Source organism: Cydia strobilella, chromosome 24 (genome assembly GCF_947568885.1).
Source record: "Cydia strobilella chromosome 24, ilCydStro3.1, whole genome shotgun sequence".
In the NCBI taxonomy this organism is placed as follows: Eukaryota; Metazoa; Arthropoda; class Insecta; order Lepidoptera; family Tortricidae; genus Cydia; species Cydia strobilella.
This window is the reverse complement of record NC_086064.1, coordinates 1,001,679-1,023,601: the sequence shown is the minus strand read 5'-3', so window position 1 is coordinate 1,023,601 and position 21,923 is coordinate 1,001,679. Positions and strand designations below refer to the sequence as shown.

Genomic DNA, 21,923 nt, shown 5'->3' with positions numbered 1-21,923 from the left:
TCCTTAGACTGTATTCATCTATTACGGAGTTATATCTATCTTTGATAATACCGAGATTTGCTTTACAGATCGTCATATTACAACTCACTCCAACTTAGCGAAAAAGATGACAAGACAAGCAAGCTGTCCCGCTCGCACGAGCTGAGATGGTGCATGCGAGCGAACGAGATGGGCATACCGAATTTAGCGCTACAATGCGTCGAAAGAAACGTAGAGTAAGTAAAGAAATATTTTAGAAATTTAGACACATTGTGTCCAGTCACTAAAAAAAGTGTATATTTTTTCGATTTTTAGGGTTCCGTACCCAAACGGTAAAAATGGGACCCCATTACTAAGACTCCTCTGTCAGTCTGTCTGTCACCAGGCTGTATCTCATGAACCGTTATAGCTAGACAGTTGAAATTTTCACATATGATGTATTTCTGTTGCCGCTATAACAAAAAACACTAAAAACAGAATATATTAAAAATGGGATTATGGGAAATTAATGGGAGGACCCATATCCCATACAACAAACGTGATTTTTTTGCCGTAATGGTACGGAACCCTTCGTGCGCGAGTCCGACTCGCACTTGGCCGGTTTTTAGGGTTCCGTAGCCAAATGGCAAAAAACGGAACCTTTATCCGTCCGTATGTCACAGGCCACTTTTTTCCGAAACTATAAGAACTATATTGTTGAAACTTGGTAAGTAGATGTATTCTGTGAACCGCATTAAGATTTTCACACAAAAATAGAAAAAAAAACAATAAATTTTGGGGGTTCCCCATACTTAGAACTGAAACTCAATTTTTTTTTTCATCAAACCCATACGTGTGGGGTATCTATGGATAGGTCTTCAAAAATGATATTGAGGTTTCTAATATCATTTTTTTCTAAACTGAATAGTTTGCACGAGATACACTTCCAAAGTGGTAAAATGTGCACCCCCCCCCCCCCCCCCCTGTAACTTCTAAAATAAGAGAATGATAAAACTAAAAAAAAATTATGATGTACATTACCATGCAAACTTCCACCGAAAATTGGTTTGAAAGAGATCTAGTTAGTAGTTTTTTTTTAATATGTCATAAATCGTAAACCGTAATTTACCTTTCACTCACGTTTCACATTAAAAATACATTGTTTAAATTGTGTAATGTACGGAACCCTCGGTGCGCGAGTCCGACTCGCACTTGGCCGGTTTTTTAAATTGTGTTTGGGTTAAAATCTTAACTTGCAGAGAGCTTAGCGGGGTCGAGACGCTGGCTTGGTTGAGACAGAAGCTACTAGCGCTTCGACAAACGGCACTAGAGCGGGAAAACTCGGAACTATTGCGGGACGTGCTCAAGAAAGCGGGTCAGTATCACATCTGAGATCCTTCTTCCTACTTCCTAGCGTTATCCCGCCATTTTTGTCACAGCTCGTAGGAGCCTGGGGTCCGCTTAATAATCCCAAGTATTGGCGTACGCACTAGTTTTACGAAAGCGACTGCCATCTGACCTTCAAACCCAGAGGGGAAACTAGGCCTTATTTGGATTAGTCCGGTTTCCTCACGATGTTTTCCTTCACCGAAAAGCAACTGGTAAATATTATTAGCTATTTATGCAACAAGTGCGAAAAGTGTATGATTTCCGACGAGTGGAATTTTATTCACGAGAGAGCAAAGCGAGCGAGTGTATAAAGGAATACGAGTCGGAAGTCATCTTTACGCACGTGTATCATACAATGTTTTACTATGCATTGTGCGAGTAAATGAAAAAATATATCATGGCAAATAAGTTTAATTATTATCAAAAGGAGTGTTTTAAATCGACACGAGTTGAGAATTACCTACTCGCACTTGTATCATACAACGTTTTACAGTACATATGGCCCTTTAAATTTTCGACATAGCTGCGTAATGTGCTAACTATCGCACTAGTGCGGTAAAGTAGCACTATATGTACTCTAAATAACTATTTCATCATACTCGCTCAGTAAATGTGGAAATGTACGCAAGCTTAGCGGGAACTATAGAAAAAGCGTTTTCCCTAGGGAGTTATGAAGTTTCTAGTATTATAATTAACAGTTTTTTTGTCTTTATACTTCATTTTTGTATCGCAATTGTGATGAAAAACATTGTGTGTAACTCGGGGCGTAATAATATTGCAAACACGAGTCTATAAATTGTTCCGGCAAGCCGTCGCGATTTAACTCTCGTTTGCAATATTTAACTTACGCCCCATGTTGTACAATGTACCATTAATATGTACTTGTCTGTTATCGCATATTTTTTTTCAGAAAAGTGCACTCCGCAATACTCGCACGACCCTTCGGTGTGTATAGAAATGTACCATTTGATGCTACTACTCCATAATGATTTAAACTGTAAGTACATAAAATTGTACGTGCTCACAGGCTTCGGTCCGGTGACATTCCATTGAATATGTTTGCTCATCTGATGAGGAAAGCAGAGTCGCCCAACTGCGATATTTGCGACTCTGTCGAGGATGTACCGGGGCTCGGAACCGGTATTTTTTTAAAACCCCGAAATAGCTTAATATTTTTAAATTTTTTATGCTCATTACTTAGGACTGAATCATGTATTTAGGAAACAATTTTGCATTATTAAAACGTCCCATTAAAAATGAAATTATAAACAAAAGAACGAAAAAGAACGTAATAATACCGGTATTTTTGTATGGAGCAAATACCGGTTTCCGACCGCTGGGATGTACAGCACTTCCTAATGGAATGTGTTCAGACTCGAGACAAGAGGGCGCAACTATTTGAAGCTAGGGGTTATGCAGTAACTGACATTTGGGGTTTTTCACACGATATTGGCGGAACCCCTGTCTAAAACTGCGAAATTCGTGTACAGTTTTTTTTATGTATACTAACACTTATTGAAACTGTAATGTAGAGGTCCAACGGAGCCGACATGTCTCAGTGATAAAGGCACCTTTTAAATATGTAGATAAAAAAAAAAGTACATCTTTTTTAAATTATAAACTGATCGGCGATTGGCCCTAGTCACACCTCGCTGCCCCCATATTACAGGGTTCTATGTTACATTTTTAAGATAGTTGAAATTCGACTTAATGTCACTATGATAAAGTTCAAATTTCAGTTCGATAAAAGGACCATAGGACCAGCTGTAATATTGGGGCAGCGACCTGATGGAAAGTGAAGACAGGGCCTAAGATGGAGCTCACCGGTTCAGTAACAGCCTATTCACTCTTGTTTCAAAGAGACCGAGGTCATATTGATCAGGGAATACAGATGGCGGGAGCGCATTCCATTCCTTAGCCGTCCGTACCAAAAAGGAGGAGGCAAATGGTTTCGTGCGAACATACAGGAACAGGATAGAGCGGTACTGTCATAGTAAATTTTGTAACCACAGTAAATTCACTGCCATCTGTCGACACACTTTAAAACTAAAAAAAAAGATTTATAAAAATACGATAAAATGTATAAATATGGATAAATGATTTTTTTTATTTGCATTAATTATTTATATGATTTTGACCAATGTCCTTTAACTGATATGCGTTAAAATTGTTAAATAACAAACGATACCGTCAACGCCCTCTATACGAGAGTAGGGCAAAGGTAGTGGCGCCCTGATCGAGAATCAAATTTTCGTAATTTTCTAGGCACGTTTTTTCCTTAGACCGTATCTATCTATTACAGAGTTATATCTATCTAATAATGATGAATACTGTTCCAAACTCAATGTTTCTGTTTAGCCCAATAGTTGACTGGTGCCTTAAGATGTAAAGTCCGCCATTTTGTACACTTTTTTGTGCAATCAAGGTTAAATGGGGCATTTTTTATGAAAAGGGACCTTTTTGTCGATGGCGCTTACGCCGCGCGACATTGTATTTATATCGGAGCATCGTTAATAATGGCGTAAGCGCCATCGACAATAAGGTCCCTTTTTATACAAAATACCACAAATAAATACTATGTTTCAGCTCTGCAACACCACGATTTGCAGACAATACTTGTGGCAGTCCACCGGTCGTCCTCACAGGTTGACTGGAATACGTGCTCCAAAGACGCCATAAGCTCGGTTTTCGAAATAGCCCTGGGTCATTATGATAAAGCACTGGAAACAGGTGAGTGATGTGATAATGAGAAGGGAATGGGGGGGGGGGGGGGGGGGCGGTTGTCATAGAATCAGGCATTACTTTTAGGAATAGTATACCCGATGCCTGCCGATGGCTGCCTGTGAAGCCGATGGTCCTGGGTTCGAATCCCGGTAAGGGCATTTATTTGTGTGATGAGCACAGATATTTGTTCCTGAGTCATGTGTGTTTTCTATGTATTTATTTAAGTATTTATATATTGTATATATCGTTGTCTGAGTACCCATAACACAAGCCTCCTTTGGGCTTACCGTGGGACTTAATCAATCTGTGTAAGAATGTCCTATAATATTTGTTTGTTTATTTATTTATATTGTGTGCTAAGGGCGGTAAACCAGAATTTACGAACGAGTGTGAATTGAAGCCCGAAGCTGAAGGCGAGGGCTTAGTAACAAAGAGTTCGTAATGCCTGCACCGCCCGTGGCCCACACAATATTTTTCATCACACTTGTGAGGAAAAAAAGCAAAAAAGAAATAACTTCTGCCTAATATCGAACGTACATTACAGCCCCAACGGCGAAATTTAGGATTTACGAACCGCATCGCCTAGAAAGTGTGATGAAAAAAGTTATTACAGCCCTAGATCGAAATTTAGGATTTACGGACCACATCGCCTACGTGTAACCTTTAAGAGTTTTGAATGATTCACGGTTAGTTTCACTAGATTTATATTGACTGGGATATAGACCGTGATTAACTTTTGTATTGTTTTGTATTGTTTATGTATTGTAGTCATAGTAATACCTTTTTCCTCTCACTAGCTCGGAAAGCCGTCTTTTATCCTTTAAAACAAGCGGGGAAAAACGCTGGAGTTTGGTTCTGACCGCGGCCGGGGTCGGTTGTGTTCCGGGGGCCCTTTACAATGGCATTCGCAATTGCATCTTGTCACCAGATGTTGACCGGACCGTGATAGTTTTTACCGACGCGAGCATCTAGATATGCAGTTTACGTTTCTCTAAAATATCTGCTTATCTCGAAAAACGTGGGTTGGTTGTATGTGAAAATGAAACAGTGAGTGGCAATGTTAACAGTGCAATTTACCGGTGAGATTTTTCCATTTCACGTCTTTTAAATAACGGTCCGTTCTTAACAGTGTTTGCAGGTACAACTACATTAGGCATTGTTGGGGTTAAGTTAGTTTAAAAGCAAACGACTTAATAGGCTACAAATTGTACGCCTGAGCCTTCCTCGGGAGTCGCCCTGTTGATGGGTGGGGGCCGCATCGCATGAGGGTCCGCTCGGTGGTTTTTAGGGTTCCGTGCCCAAGGGGTGGAAGCGGGGCCCTGTTGCTGGGACTCCGCTGTCCGTCTGTCCGTCTGTCTGTCGCCGGCCTGTGTCTCGTGAACCGTGATGGCTGGACGGTTGAAGTTTTCACGGATGATGTGTTTCTGTTGCCGCTACAACAACAAATACTAAAAAGTGCGGAGCCCTCGGTGGGCGGGTCCGGCTCGCACTTGTCCGGTGTTTTGAGTTTATCCCGAACGTGCAGGCCGACGGACGCGGGGGAGGGGGCTCAACGAACAAAGAACTTATCGAAACCATCGTATTATTACTGACTGCGAGTACGACGTTGACCACGTTACGCTTCAAAATTCCTTTTGCATTGTCTACACGATTTCCTGCATAGTCAGTGCTACAACATGTGCAGTGACAAAAAAAGGGTATTGCCACTTCACTACGCGGAATTAGAGGACTCTACCACTCAAAATTGATAGCTATGCAATTCAAGTAAGGTGCTATTTGTGTGTTTTTTTGTGGTGCTATTTGTGTATGAATTGTTTAAATGAGTGTTGTTTAAGTGACAACGTGCCGTCCTCTTGTGCTCGAAGTATAGGCATTTTGGTAGACTTCGTTTTTTATAATATAGGAGGCAAGCGAGCGGGGAGAATCGCGTGATTGGGAATTGATGTCAAAACGGCAAAAAATAAACAAGAAGATAAAATGCTACCTATAGGACATCCTAAGACGCCCAAAACCTCATCTCTTCGAAGCCGCATAAAATATAGCTACAGAGCTCCATTCCGGCATCCCTCTGAGTGGCTCAAATGGCAGACGACAAAGGCGAATTCATCAAAGCAGCAAGAGAAATATATCAACTGGACGATACCGACAGCGAATCAGACGAAGAAGAACCAACACCTCGAATCGACGAGCAAACGGCATCTCAAGATGATATTGGCCTCGCTTGGCACAAGATGTTACGAAGACCGAAACGAAAACGATGAGAAGCATATCACCAACGCTCTCCCTCGACGACATAACCTACCCCACCTACCTTCCAATATTGGCTTAAGGCTGCATAGCCGGCTGATTATAATTATCCCTTTCCCATCCCAGAGCGTGTCACTCCCCATAAAATTACGTCCCCTGGTATGCCGGCTAGTCCGGAGCAGGCATGTTCCTGGCTGGGTGTGGCGTCTCTTGTCTTGTCTTGTCTTGTCTTGTCTTAAAACAAGCGGGGAAAAACGCATTTTATCCACTATTGGGGAAAGTAATTTGACCTTGGATGGAGCGTGTTTAAGTAGCTTGACAGATAACAAAACGTAAAACGCTCATAATAATGGTTCGTTCGATATTAATTATCATTAAATAAATGGTTTGAGAATCTAATAAAAAATACCAGATTTAGCTTTATTTAATGATTTTAAGTCATAAACCTTAAAATTCCATAATAAACGTTTGTTTTTTAATAATTATGTTAAATATAATTCTGAACGCACAAGTTAAGTCGATGCAATTTCAAAACGCATCATTGACATTTCATACGTCAGAAATGTTAACATTGTCAACAAAAAAATTACTTAAAAACTTCTTACGTAAAAGTACAGAATTTCCAGAGTTTTTTGTTATAATATCGTAAAAAAATTAGTGATTCCAGTTGATGAAGATGATCTAACGCCTGTGGATGTTGCACTTTCCTCGCTATAGTGTGGAGAAAAGTTTTGTGTTACACACGGGTGCAAATGTATTTTACTTCTCGTGTTTCAATTCCACACTCGCGGGTAAAATACAACTTTGCACCCTTGTATAACAAATAACTATTACGTGCAAGTGTGGTGAAAATCCATATTATGACATTCTTACACAAAACAACCAAGCCCCAAACTGAGCATAGCAAATTTGCAAACTGTAGTTGGTCAAGCAAATTTTGTCAGTAGAAAAAGGCCCGAACATATTTTCTATGGTACATCCCTTCGCGCCTACATTTTTTAAATTTGCCGCCTTTTTCTACTGACAACATTTGCTTGGCCAACTATAATAAACGTGCAATGTACCCATTTCTCACAGACAATAAAGATTATGATTATGATTATAAATAAATTGTTATCTTTTTTACCAGGTACAACAGACACAGACAATGCTCTAGCCAACATGTCCGAAGTGGTCACTCGCGCGGCCGCTCTCAACATGCCTAAGACTGACTTGTTTTTAGCTGTTCTACTGAACAGGCTGAATGGATTCCAAGGACAATTAGAATGGGAGACCACACGAGATTTACTAGAGAAGGTATTTTTAATAACGATTAAAATGTAGATGTCAATGAATATACAAGTTATCTGCTTTGCCCGAAGGTTGACTGGTAGAGAATGCCTTGTAGCATTAAGTCCGCCTTTTGTACATTTGTATTTTCTTTTGTGCAATAAAGATTAAATAAATAAATAAATATATCTAATAACATTAATCTAGGGACAAATCAACGGTTAAATCCATCGGAAATTGTTTAGAATGAGGGCTATCGTTTTTTTGCTCACCAGTTGGCGCCTCTGTTCAATCAATCAATCTTTAAGTAGTATGGCTCCATCGGTACTGTCGATGATTTCAACAACGTCAAAGTGGGATCCACGTGGGATCGAATTAATATTTCTAGATTTTCTTCAGCCAGTGTACGGTAAATAAAATTATGGGCCTCTAGGGCTCTAGCCAGACACGGTTAGAGGTAGAAATACCAAATGCTCTTAGAGCACGACGTTGTTCGGTAGTTCGTTGTTGTTGTCTCGTAAAACCGATAACTGGATTTTACGAGAAGCACGTGGACTACCGGCCGTTGACTCCAAAATGGTGGTTAAACACGCTTTGAGATTAATTCTCCATTCACTGCACACTACCAAATTAGATTACTGTATAATAAAGCTATCGATATTACACTTTAAACAATATTAATGAACAAAAAATAAAGGAATTAATCACAAGGCTACTATCAAGATGGCGTTCGAACCGGAAGTCCTGGCGCCTCTGTTGATGGTGGTCCAAAGGACACAAAGAACAGCTGTCAGTCATTGAAGTGACAAGTGACATTTGACATTTCGAACTTTGCGAACTATACTATACAAAGATGGAGACTATATAAAGGAGCCAAATCTCTTTTGCTGTTTTTTTTCCGTAATGGTACGGAACCCTTCGTGCGCGAGTCCGACTCGCACTTGGCCAGTTTTTTATGCGTTACTAACACTAGTAATAAGAGTGTAATGTTTGCTAACCATGTATGGACCTTTTAGTCTGAAATAAATGATTTTTATTTATTATTTTTTATTTATTTATTTATAATGTGTAAAATGTGTTTCTTTTTTCTCAGCTCGCTCCTATACTCCCCACTCTGGACGTGTTCTCTCTGGGCCTTCTAGAGAAGAACGCTCATAAATTTGCAGCGGAACTCCAACGAACTTTAGCCGCCATGTTGCCTAAAGATGCCAGCGTGGAGAAATACAGGTTATATGGGGCATTTTCTATGAAAAGGGACCTTATTGTCGATGGCGCTTACGCCGCACAGCGTCGTGCGGTATTGTATTTATATCGGAGCATCGTTAATAATGACAATAAGGTCCCTTTTTATAGAAAATACCACATATTCTTATTTTCTAGAGATGTCACGAATATTCGGCAACTATTCGGTATTCGGCTTATTCGGCCACTGCCGAATATTCGGCATTAACTATGGAGTCAAGAGCGGTGCGGATCTGGTGAGACCAACATATTGGCACAGTGTATAAAACAATATAGTCATTAGACGAAGCCGTCTGTGCTCTGAAGAACTGTTTGACATGATGCCATAGAGTAACTTATACTAGAGCGATACTGTCATAGTAAATTTTGTAACCCCAGTAAATTCACTGCCATCTGTCGACACACTTTAAAACTAAAAATGAAGATTTATAAAAATACGATAAAATGTATTTAAATATGGATAAATGATTTTTTTTATTTGCATTAATTATTTTTATGATTTTGACCCATGTTCTTTCACTGATATGCGTTAAAATTGTTAAATAACAAACGAAACCGTCAACGCCATCTATACGACAGTAGGCCAAAGCTAGTAGCGCTCTCTGAACGAGAATCAAATTTTCTTGATTTTCGAGGCACGTTTTTTCCTTAGACTGTATCTATCTATTACGGAGTTATATCTATCTTTGCATGATGCCAACGGCCGCTTTCTATCACCGCACCGCTCGCCATCGGCAGGGTGTTCATCCTCACACCCTAGCACCTAAATGGTCGCGTACTGTGCGGTTTAAGAGGAATTTCCTCCCGCGGACGCTTCGGCTGTGGAATGAGCTCCCTGCCGAGGTTTTCCCGAGGGACTACAGTATGGGGTTCTTCAAAAAAGGAGTGTACAGGTTTTTAAAGGGTCGGCAACGCGCGTGTAATATCTCTGATGTGGCAGGCGTCCATAGGCTACGGTGACTGCTTACCATCAGGCGGGCCGAATGCTTGTTTGCCACCGTCGTGGTATAAAAAAAGGGCAATCGTGCGGGGTGCGGGGGGTGGGTCGCGCGCACCCGCAATGTATCGCAGTTTACACATACATTTTTTGCGCATAATTTAGAATAAAATGTTTCTGTTTGTACAGGAGGTGCCTGCAGCTGGTCTGCGACCCAAATCACTTGCTGACACACTATTGCGAGGAGCTAGTGATGGCTTTAAGAAACAGAGGTAATAAATAGTAGATTGTGTCACAAGGGAGCAAAATGACATATTTACGAAGAGCGCGTACATTGAATTCTGAACGAAGCGAAGGATTCTATAATAGAATCCCGAGAGTAGGTAGGGATTCTAAAATATAATCCTTAGCGTATTGAGGGATTCAAGTGTGAAAATAAATTTACTACCATGTGACGCACAAATTTTCACAAATTTCGCATCACCTATGAGGAAATTATTATGTTTCAAATCAAAATATTATTTAAGCTAAAAAAATTGTATGCAAAAAAAACTAATTGTGAAAAGTGCCACTTGGATCCCTCTTAGTAGGGAAGGAAACTGCAACTTTGATCCCTCCTAGCAGGGAAGAAAAAACCCTTTTCCGAGTAGGGCATGTGAAAAAGTTATATCCGTTATGCTTTACAAAGTGACACGATGCTGAAAACTATCCATAAATGTCAAAAAACCAGACAAGTGAGTCGGACTCGCCCACCGAGGGTTCCGTACTTTTTAGTAGTAGTAGTAAACACTTTATTGCACAAAACAAGTACATAACACAGAGAGAATACAGGAAATGTGTTCAAAGGCGAACTTATCCCCTTAAGGGATCTCTTCCAGCTAACCTTTAAGGGGATCCCATGCCCCAATAACCTTCGATTTGAATCCCTTAGTTTTCTAATGTTTTTTGTAGCTTATCATATTAACAGCAACGGATTTTAGCAATATAGTATCCCATATTTACTTCAAAGTTTATTGTTTTTGAAATATTTGGCATCAAAGTTGAACAATTTTAGGCCAAAAAACTGGTTTTCTGGCCATAACTTTTGTGCTAATTAGCTTAAAATTAAAACCTTAGACAAATTTTTAGCGACGTCTAAGACGAACCCAAATATGTAGATTTCGTATAAGTAAGATCTTTCACAGCAATCGAGATACGAAAAAAGTGTTTTTTTAGACAATGTTTAAAACAATCATAAATAAATAAGTATTCATTTTTTTCACAATCCGGTAGACAAAAATGGAGATAAAAAATTAAAGAACCGATAGCCGCTTGTCTTTTAATTACATTGTGACCATCAAGACGGACTTTCTTTCCTCGCCTATTACTGAACCAGCCTAGTCCACCTCTACTGGTGAACTATTATTCTAAATCTCTAGATGGCAGCCGTTGGAAGAGTACGTTGGACAGAATGACAGAGAAGATATTTGACAACCCGTACGCCGGACCGAGCTACAAGCTACTCGACAAATACAAGGACGATTTGTATGGCATGTATGAATTCGGTGAGTGTTGTTTTTACAATCAATCAATAATTTATTGCAAGAGCATAGTTGTATTACATAAGGTAATAAACATCTAAACAGAAGCGTGTCATGTTCTACCAGAGAAGGCATGCAATATGATATGATATGATATGATTTATTTATCTCACAATATACAATTGCACTTAAAATTACACATGGTAGATTCTTAGGAATTTATATTGTGATTGTCGGTTTTTTACATTATGAATAATTGAATATGAAAAATAACAGAGACAATCAAAATTATAGGTACATTCAAAATTATTAAATTACAATAGTATGTCAGCAGTTTCGTTAAATTCTACATAATAGATTAACAACATAATAACAATACTTATTTATAAGTACAATAAGAAACGAACAATGAACCACCACCACCACTACCACCAAACTCACCAAAATACCACCAAAACACCACGACCACCACCAAAACCACGACCACCACCAAACCAACGAACTACCACCAAAATATCACAGAAAATTAAATGTAAAGTTATTACACAAAAAAAATATTTAGTTTGATCTCTTAGGCTTAGAACGCGCTGTGGTTTTTTTCAAAACCGGTTCCGCAACCGCAAAAAATTTAACGTATGGCATGCTTTATAAGCGTACGCACTTAAAAGACTGAAACCGCAAGAAAAACACCGCAGTGCGTTCTAAGCCTTAAGTATGGTCGTTTGGGTCAAATATTGGAATGTAATGGGGCATTTTCTATGAAAAGGGACCTTCTTGTCGATGGCGCTTACGCCGCACAGCGTCGCGCGGCATTGTATTTATATCGGAGCATCGTTAATAATGGCGTAAGCGCCATCGACAATAAGGTCCCTTTTTATAGAAAATACCACAAATAATCTTAGAATATTAAACATATTAATAACGGGCCACTCACGTATTTTAAGTTACGTACTTAAAATATGTGAGTGACCCGTTATTAATATGTTTAATATGTCTGTGTCTCACGGAAGTTTTGTTATTAAAATCTTAGAATATGTCAACCAATTCACAGAGCCAACATCAGAATTCGCTTCACGTGCAGAGTCCAAGCTGAGATCCATCGTATCCATACGAAGGGACCCCCAAACTACCCTTAGACTGTCGGACCTCTGTCCCACACTACTGGGTCCTATAGAGCACACGGGGGTTGAGAAGTGGCTCGGCTTGCGAGGGGTTAAAGTTATCAAGTTTTATGACAAGGTAAGGGGACCAGCCAGGGGTCAGAAACCGGTATTTGCTCCATACAAAAATACCGGTATTATTACGTTCTTTTTCGTTCTTTTGTTTATAATTTCATTTTTAATAAGACGTTTTAATAATGCAAAATTGTTTCCTAAATACATGATTCAGTCCTACGTAATGAGAATAAAATAATTCAAAATATTGGGCTATTTCGGGGTTTTTTAAAAATACCGGTTCCGAGCCCTGGGACCAGCGGAAAGCGAGGTTTTTTGATCGCGGCCAAATGGGGCATTTTCTATGAAAAGGGACCTTATTGTCGATGGCGCTTACGCCCCACAGGCTGTGGGCCACAGCGTCGCGCGACATTGAATTTATATCGGAGCATCGTTAATAATGGCGTAAGCGCCATTGACAATAAGGTCCCTTTTTATAGAAAATACCACAAATGTTTTCTCTTAAACTGTATTTGTAGGAAGTGAACAACAAAGGTACAAATTTCCGATAGTTCGCGATGTTGAATTGGTGTCCAATTATGTCTCCTTTTCTGTTATCAAAGAGGAGATATAATAGGATAGAGCGGTACTGTCATAGTAAATTTTGTAACCACAGTAAATTCACTGCCATCTATCGACACACTTTAAAACTAAAAATGAAGATTAATAAAAATACGATAAAATGTATTTATATATGGATAAATGTGTTTTTTATTTGCATTAATTATTTTTATATGATTTTGACCAATGTTCTTTCACTGATATGCGTTAAAATTGTTAAATATCAAACGAAACCGTCAACGCCATTTATCCGAGAGTAAGCCAAAGGTAGTGGCGCCATCTGATCGAGAGTCAAATTTTCTTGATTTTCGAGGCACGTTTTTTCCTTAGACTGTATCCATCTATTACGGAGTTATATCTATCTTTGCTATAATTTTAATACGTGCATGTTAACCGAAAACTATTTATTGTGTGACAGAATGACATGACAGCGATTCATATCAAAAACATATTTGGAACATTGCAGTTCCATATTTAAACAAACACTGTAGATGGCGCTGCTGGATATTAAAAACTACAAAGTAAGCATCGACATCTAGCGTCAACTAGCGTAATTATCAGTACTGCTACTCGACACTAGATGTAGTAATAGATGGATACAGTCTAAGGAAAAAACGTGCATCGAAAATCAAGAAAATTTGACTCTCGATCAGATGGCGCCACTACCTTTGGCTTACTCTCGGATAAATGGCGTTGACGGTTTCGTTTGATATTTAACAATTTTAACGCATACGAGTGAAAGAACATGGGTCAAAATCATATAAAAATAATTAATGCAAATAAAAAAAACATTTATCCATATTTAAATACATTTTATCGTATTTTTATAAATATTTATTTTTAGTTTTAAAGTGTGTCGACAGATGGCAGTGAATTTACTGGGGTTACAAAATTTACTATGACAGTACCGCTCTAGTATAAGTTACTCTATGATTATAGGTTATGGGCCCTTATTTCTTTATGGTTACAGGTGCAAGTATTTACCGACTCCATCCGTCGTCCAGTCGTCATATCAATGCTATTATCATGTGGACGCACACATCGCGTCATACACAAGACGGGCGAGCCGCTGACGCGTGACGCGGCGTCACAACGCGTCGCCAGCGCCCTCTACGCTACCGCTTACACCGTAAGTATAGGGTATTTGACTGTATTCAATAGTACATTGGGCAGCATGGGGCGTAAGTTAAATATTGCAAACGAGAGTATAGTTAACTATACAAAGAATCCGGAAACCGGAATATAATGGAGGTTGCCGCTGTTTCCCACGATGTTCCTTGACGGTGTTGGTGATGTTGTGAGATGACGGAAGGTTGGCGAAATCAAATTGAGACGAGATCACTTTGTCAGTCCTTCTCGACCAGCAATTGAATGTCGCAGTAACTTACTTCCGAGGCTTCTTCACTGGAGCTCTTCGTGCAGACATCTCAGTAGGTGCGTGTTCCTTCGGCGGGTTACCACTGTAGCGAAATGGCAACCGTGCACGTCGGTCTCCGTGGGAACCCCACTTTAGAGGAACGTGGTTGGGTGAGTAAAAGCGACCGTTGACGGGTAGACTTAGACTGATTTATTAAACCATAGTCAAGTGTTTTATACATCTACAGGATTCACGGAGCAGTCTTGAAGTCCCCTAACTACGACTGCATGCTACAAAAACGCACGTTCAAAGTCCCAGTTCCCCCGACTGTATCAGCCTTCGCTCAACGTCTGCCTAACTTCACCCATCCTTTTGTCTATAACAAAGTCAATACTAAAGTCCCTATCAAAAAGTTGACCGTTAGAGCAGTTCAGAAAAGAATATCCTCTTGGCTCAGCTCTCTTTCCTACGAGGACATAGAAGAACTTCTAAAAGTTGACAAATAAATAATTTTCTTTTCACACACACACACACACGCACGCACGCACGCACGCACGCACGCACGCACGCACGCACGCACGCACGCACACACACACACACACACACACACACACACACACACACTTTAGAATCAATATAATTTAAGATAGTTATAGAATGCTTGTTTCTTAATAATTTATTGTAAAAAAATGTGATATTAATTCTGTTTTCTATCTCCTCTTCTTATAGGCTTTAAGTTACGTTAATTAATTGTATAAACTCATTCGAGTCTGGGTTACCTACGAGACAGGCTAAGCCTAGTGTAGGAACCAGAGTAACCTGACTGTAATTTTCTATGCCAGTAAAAAAAAATAAAAAATCTACGGCGGTACAGACATTATCTTAATCAAATCAGCGCGTGCTCTAACCTATACTAAGTTATCGACACGCGCGGATAATATTTTGCTGACCGCCATATAACGTATTTTTAATTATGTGTTTTGACAGGTGACGCTGCTAGACGAAGAGAGCGCCCTCATCGAGTTTCTAGAAGGCCATGAACGACTGAGGGTCATGATTGCTAACACTTGTAACTTGGATGGTATGTATGGTATGGTCAAAGAGAATAGAGCAGGGCTCGGAACTGGTATTTTTAAAAAACCCCGAGATAGCCCAATATTTTGAATTATTTTATGCTAATTACGTAGGGCTGAATCATGTATTTAAAAAACAATTTTGCATTATTAAAACGTCCCATTAAAAATGAAATTATAAACAAAAGAACGAAAAAGAACGTAATAATACCGGTATTTTTGTATGGAGCAAATACCGGTTTCCGACCCCTGGAATAGAGTGTATAGAGGCGTATTGTCATAGTAAATTTTGTAGTCACAGTAAATTTACTGTCATCTTTCGACACAGGATTAAAACTAAAAATGAAAAAAAAAAATAGATATAGGGATAAATGGTTTTTTCTTTTTATTTATTATTTTTAGAACGCCATATGACTTCGACCCATTTTATTTCACTGATGTGTGTTAAAATTGTTAAATATCAAACGGTGTCGCCATCTTTTCAAGCATACATTTTTCTTGATTTTCCGAGGTACGTTTTTTAGGGTTCCGTACCCAAAGGGTAAAATTGAACCCTATTACTAAGACTCCGCTGTCCGTCTGTCTGCTTGTCACCAGGCTGTATCTCACGAACTGTGATAGCTAGACAATAGAAATTTTCACATATGATATATTTCTGTCGCCGCTATAACAACAAATACTAAAAACAGAATTAAATAAATATTTAAGGGGGGCTCCCATACAACAAACGTGATTTTTAGCCGTTTTTATAGATAACTAGCTATTGCCCGCGGCTTCGCCCGCGTGATTTAAGAGTCAAATGAAATGGGGGTCCCCCATTTTGACCCCCATTTCACCCCTTTGGGGGGTGAATTTTGAAAAATCCTTTCTTAGTGCACCCCTAGACCTTATAAGAAACCTACGTGCCAAATTTGGAATCTCTAGAACCAGCGGTTTGGGCTGTGTGTTGATATGTCAGTCAGTCAGTATCTTCTTTTTTATATATAGATGGTACAGAACCCTTCGTGCGCGAGTCCGACTCGCACTTGGCCAGTTTTTTCTAAGACTTTATTTATCTTATACACTTAGTAAATCTTTGGTTGAAGTGTTTAACTATAGTTGTGTGTTCCACAGTGCTACATGGCGTAAATCGTCCGGCGGATTGTCTCCTGGTAGTGTCGCCATCAGCCAGCTCGCAAGCACACGAGCAGCTCTGCACGAAAGTTCCCGCAAATGCTCTAAGGTAAATCACTCACATAGATATGTTTGCCGAGGCGTGGGCGGATGACTTTTTCGCTATTAGGCGGAAAAGAATTGCGAAGCGCTGGTGGCCTAGCGGTAAGAGTGTGCGACTTTCAATCCGGAGGTCGCGGGTTCAAACCCCGGCTCGTACCAATGAGTTTTTCGGAACTTATGTACGGAATATCATTTGATATTTATACCAGTCGCTTTTCGGTGAAGGAAAACATCGTGAGGAAACCGGACTGATCCTAACGAGGCCTAGTTCACCCTCTGGGTTGGAAGGTCAGATGGCAGTCGCTTTCGTAAAAACTAGTGCCTACGTCAATTCTTGGGATTAGTTGTCAAGCGGACCCCAGGCTCCCAGGAGCCGTGGCAAAATGCCGGGATAACGCGAGGAAGAAGAAGAAGGCGGAAAAGAATAGCCTCGATGCGGCGGCAGCAACAGTATGCTGAGGGTGTGAGGGTGTCAGCGGAGCGCCTGCACTGCCCGCTAACCGAGTACTGGGTGGAGGTTGTCATTGGCAGGGCTATGGATGGTAAAGAAAGGATCGCAATCTCTTATGGCAGAATTGTTGTAAAAGTGACCGCGTTAAGCTTTAAATAATAGTTCCTAATCTCTCCGGTGGCGCTAGTTAGGCTCTGGGACATGAGTATAACATGAACCATATAAGGCAACAAATAACCCGACCAAATTACGTAGGTTGTTTTTGGTAGTATTTCGGTGTATGGTGGCGCCGCCTAATTACTGTTTTTTGATGGACACTTTTTATACATAGAGATTTGGCTCCTTTATACAGTCTCCATGGGCAGGGCCAGGTAGTGAATAAAAATATCTACTACTTGCCCCTGTCAGTGGAACACTTATTTTTATTTTATTTTTTAAATTATTTGTTTTTTTTTTTTTTTTTGCTTTTATCTTTATTTATAATTAACATGTAACACTAACATAGCCTTTTAGGTTTGTACTACAACTAACATTTTTTATGGAAACAATGTCTGAAATAAACAATTTTTTTAATTTTTAATTTAATAGCTTAACCATACAGTTTATGAAAAAAACCGGCCAAGTGCGAGTCGGATTCGCGCACCGAGGGTTCCGTACCTTTTAGTATTTGTTTTTATAGCGGCAACAGAAATACATCATATGTGAAAATTTCAAATGTCTAGCTATCACGATTCATGAGATACAGCCTGGTGACAGACAGACGGACAGCGGAGTCTTAGTAATAGAGTCCCGTTTTTACCCTTTGGGTACGGAACCATAAAAAACCGACCAAGCCCAAGGGGGTGAAATGGGGGTCCAAAGTTTGATTCTTAAATCACGCGGGCGAAGCCGCGGGCAAAAGCTAGTTATCTATAAAAACGGCAAATAAATCACGTTTGTTGTATGGGAGCCCCCCTTAAATATTTTTTTTTTCTGTTTTTAGTATTTGTTGTTATAGCGGCAACAGAAATACGTTACATCATCTGTGAAAATTTTAACTGTCTAGCTATCACGGTTCATGAGATACAGCCTGGTGACAGACGGACAGACAGACAGACAGCGAAGTCTTAGTCCCCATATAATCTTAAAAATATAAGATTGGAGCTAGGATTTTTTTTTTTTTTTAGTAATAAGGTCCCGTTTTTACCCTTTGGGTACGGAACCCTAAAAAAGCGAGACGGATTAATGATAACATTTTTTTTTACAGAACATATGGTGCTACTTTCCGTCACTAGTGCGGGAATGAGCACTTTTCGTGCCTATGTCGAAAGTTTAAAGGGCCATATGTAATGTAAAACGTTGTACGATACACGTGCGAATGGGTAATTCGCAACACGTCGATTTAAAACACTCCCTTCGGTCGTGTTCTACTTTACGCACTTGTATCGTAAATAACTATTTTTCCTTAAGACCGATTCACGCTTGACCGATTTTTGATATTTGTCGTTATGCTGTATATTTTTGTTAATAACTACATTGAAAAGGAAGAGAAGAGAGTGGGAAGATTCGCACGCTTCTGGTAAAGCTTGGGTAGCTCAGTTGGTTACCGGTGGTGACCGAAAGTTCGCAAGGTCGCGTCTTGTCCAAAGCAGTTAATTTTTTCTTTAATATAAAAAAAATGTATCGCTCGCAGACGTAGGTATCTGTTAGTTAAAATTTAATTACACCGAGTTTATTATATTAGATCATTATATATACAAGAAAATCAACAAAAAACAGTTTTATTAACAAAACTTCCGTGAGACACAGACATTTTAAACATATTAATAACGGGTCACTCGCGTATTTTAAGTCGAAAAACGCTCGACATGTTTCACACCGTACCGAGGAGGTCCGGAGGAGGAAGTCCGTCACCGTCAACGCAAGCTCCCGATGACGCTTCTCGGTACGGAGTGAAACATGTCGAGCGTTTTTCGACTTAAAATACGTGAGTGACCCGTTATTAATATGTTTTAAAAACCGTTTGTCCAGGTCTGCTATGGAACAGAGCAGTTCCTGTGTTCAAGATTTCATCTGGAAGAAACGCAAATTCACGGACTCGCTCGCCGACATGACTCTTCTCACTTGGTTGTTGGGTGAGTATATTCAAAATTTTAATTAATTAATTAATTGATTGTTACATACAAAAATTGTACAGCAAAGAGGATATAATAGGATAGAGCGGTACTGTCATAGTAAATTTTGTAACCACTGTAAATTCACTGCCATCTATCGAGACACTTTAAAACTAAAATGAAGATGTATAAAAATACCATAAAATGTATAAATGATTTTTTTTATTTGTATTAATTATTTTTATATGATTTTGATCCATGTTCTTTCTCTGATATGCGTTAAAATTGTTAAAAACCAAACGCCATCTATCCGAGAGTAGGCCAAAGGTAGTGGCGCCATCTGGGTCAGCCGCATTCGAGGGAAGCCAGTGCTGTCAAACTGGTTTAACTTGGCAGATATTCTGAATCAGATTAATTAATAAACTTCTTCTTCTTCTTCCTAGCCTTATCCCTTCATTTGGGGTCGGCTCTCCTCGTCCTTAGGTGCCAGGATCGCCTGTCCTGGGTTGTTTGCGTTTCAAGCTGAGCCCGTTCCAGGTCTTTCGATACGGTTGTCCACCACGTAGCTAGGGGGCGCCCTCCGCCTTTTCTCTTTTCCGGGATTGCTAAAGCCTTTTTAACTGGGTACTCTTCATCCCTTCTCATCACGTGCCCGAACCAGCGCATTCGCCTCTCTACCATCTTATCACCTATGGGTGCGACTTTGAAGGAGCCCCTGATGTATTCGTTGCGAATCCGATCCAGCCTAGTTACACCCGCCGACCATCGCAGCATCTTCATTTCGTTCACGTGCAGTTTGTTCTCGTGGGTCTTCTTTGCCGCCCAACACTCAGTGCCGTACAGCATAGCGGGTCTGATTGCCGTTTTGTAGACTTTACCCTTAAGTTTTATTGGCATACTGTTGTCGCAGAGCAATAAACCAGATTCTGAATCTGATCGAGAATCAAATTTTCTGGATTTTTGAGGCACGTTACTTCCTAGACTGTATCCATCTATTACGGAGTTATATCTATCTTTGTGTGCAGGTTTGGGCGACCGTCACCTTCAAAATATCATGTGTTCCCGCGTCGGCGCGGTGCGGGCTGTGGACTTCGGTGACGTGTGGCGTTGTTCCGAGCTTCCAGCGAGACTTACAAGGAACTTGCTTGCTGTAACCGACACACAAGGTAGGACAATCCACTGAACCAAATACCTATGTAACTCGCAGTAAGTAGCAGGGATGTTGCGAATATTCGCATCCGCATCCGCAACCGCGGAACTTCCGCATTATTTTCAACATCCGCATCCGCATAAAATCGATGCGCATGTGGAACAGGTAGGTACAGGAAAGTCTAAGCGGCGGCGTAAGTGCTAGGTAATTTCGTCATTAGCCAATAGGAATCTCGTTTCGTTTTTGTGATTCGTCGATCGAGCACTTTAGCCTATGACGGACAGCGACAAGAAACGAAAAGTTTGTTTTATTTGAACTTTAGTATCGTAATGCGATTGTGGGGCACCTATATTCTTGTTCAAATACTATAAGATTCGTTTTTTTTTTAATAAAAATTACTAGTGTAATAATTGACGTTTTTTATGTGCCTAATCTCGACATCCCCATCCGCGGATGTTAGCCTTTAAAAATCCGCATCCGCATCCGCGGATATAAAAAAATCGGCATCCGCAACATCCCTGGTAAGTAGCAGTACCACAGAAATATATATACCATAGAAGACGCAAATGCATCTACTTCGCGTGTCCGAACCCCGACCAATCGTCGAGGTTGACCGTCGCTCTTTACAGTCCACGCGCGTCAGTCGTTGCAGCCGGACGTCCGTGAAAACTTAAAAAACGCTTCGTTGCATGATAATTAACTGCAACAGCCCAAAAATTGTTAGCACCCAGTCAAGAACATATTTCCTCACAGAAAAGAAATTTTAAAATTATAAAAAAAAATTAAAATTAAAAAATTAAAATTCCTTTTATTTGCATATAATATGGTACAACAAGGTGATATTGGAAAGATTTTCCCGTACAGTGACATATTTTGCTGGTTAAGCATTAATGAGTAAATTTTGTATGAAAAAGTCGGCACGCTTGGTTTCAATACAAATCGTGGTATTTGCGTCATCTAGTATATATTAAATCTGTGAGCAGTACTGATAATTCCGCTACTTGACACTAGATGTCGACTACGAAAATAATAGTCTTTGTGGTAACAAAACTGATGTATGGAGTGAGCACTCTATGTCTACTTAATTCTCTTTGATATAACTGATTTCTTGCAGTGCTAGAAGCCCGTTTGCATTCGTCTCTGTCAGCCATGCGGGGCTCCGCCCTCCTGCTCGAGGCCGCTGTCCGCGTCGCTTTCCATTGGATGGAGCCCGAGATAGAAGACCAGGTAACAATAGAATATATACCTTACTTTAACGGTCTTCTAGCTGTAATAATAGAACATTACCTGTAATAAAAGAACTTTACCTGTAATAATAGAACTTTACCTGTAATAATAGAACTTTACCTGTAATAATAGAACCTTACCTGTGATAATAATAACCTTACCTGTAATAATAGAACATTACCTGTAATAATAGAACTTTACCTGTAATAATAGAACCTTACCTGTGATAATAGAACTTTACCTGTAATAATAGAAGCTTACCTGTAATAATAGAAGCTTACCTGTAATAAAAGAAC

At 39.8% G+C, this 21,923-nt stretch overlaps 1 protein-coding gene across 1 annotated transcript in view; it reads left to right on the top strand.

Moving 5' to 3' along the window:
• LOC134752403 (uncharacterized) overlaps positions 1 to 21,923 on the top strand; it is a 51,911-nt gene that overhangs the window by 23,234 nt on the left and 6,754 nt on the right. Inside the window, exons 21-35 of the mRNA XM_063688114.1 lie at positions 69 to 215; positions 1,218 to 1,333; positions 2,258 to 2,344; positions 3,934 to 4,077; positions 7,448 to 7,614; positions 8,681 to 8,814; positions 9,956 to 10,038; positions 11,185 to 11,310; positions 12,338 to 12,525; positions 14,032 to 14,190; positions 15,406 to 15,499; positions 16,605 to 16,713; positions 19,168 to 19,271; positions 20,276 to 20,416; positions 21,515 to 21,627. Coding sequence (XP_063544184.1) covers positions 69 to 215; positions 1,218 to 1,333; positions 2,258 to 2,344; positions 3,934 to 4,077; positions 7,448 to 7,614; positions 8,681 to 8,814; positions 9,956 to 10,038; positions 11,185 to 11,310; positions 12,338 to 12,525; positions 14,032 to 14,190; positions 15,406 to 15,499; positions 16,605 to 16,713; positions 19,168 to 19,271; positions 20,276 to 20,416; positions 21,515 to 21,627 — 1,912 coding nt within the window. The remainder of the gene's footprint in view (positions 1 to 68; positions 216 to 1,217; positions 1,334 to 2,257; positions 2,345 to 3,933; positions 4,078 to 7,447; positions 7,615 to 8,680; positions 8,815 to 9,955; positions 10,039 to 11,184; positions 11,311 to 12,337; positions 12,526 to 14,031; positions 14,191 to 15,405; positions 15,500 to 16,604; positions 16,714 to 19,167; positions 19,272 to 20,275; positions 20,417 to 21,514; positions 21,628 to 21,923) is intronic.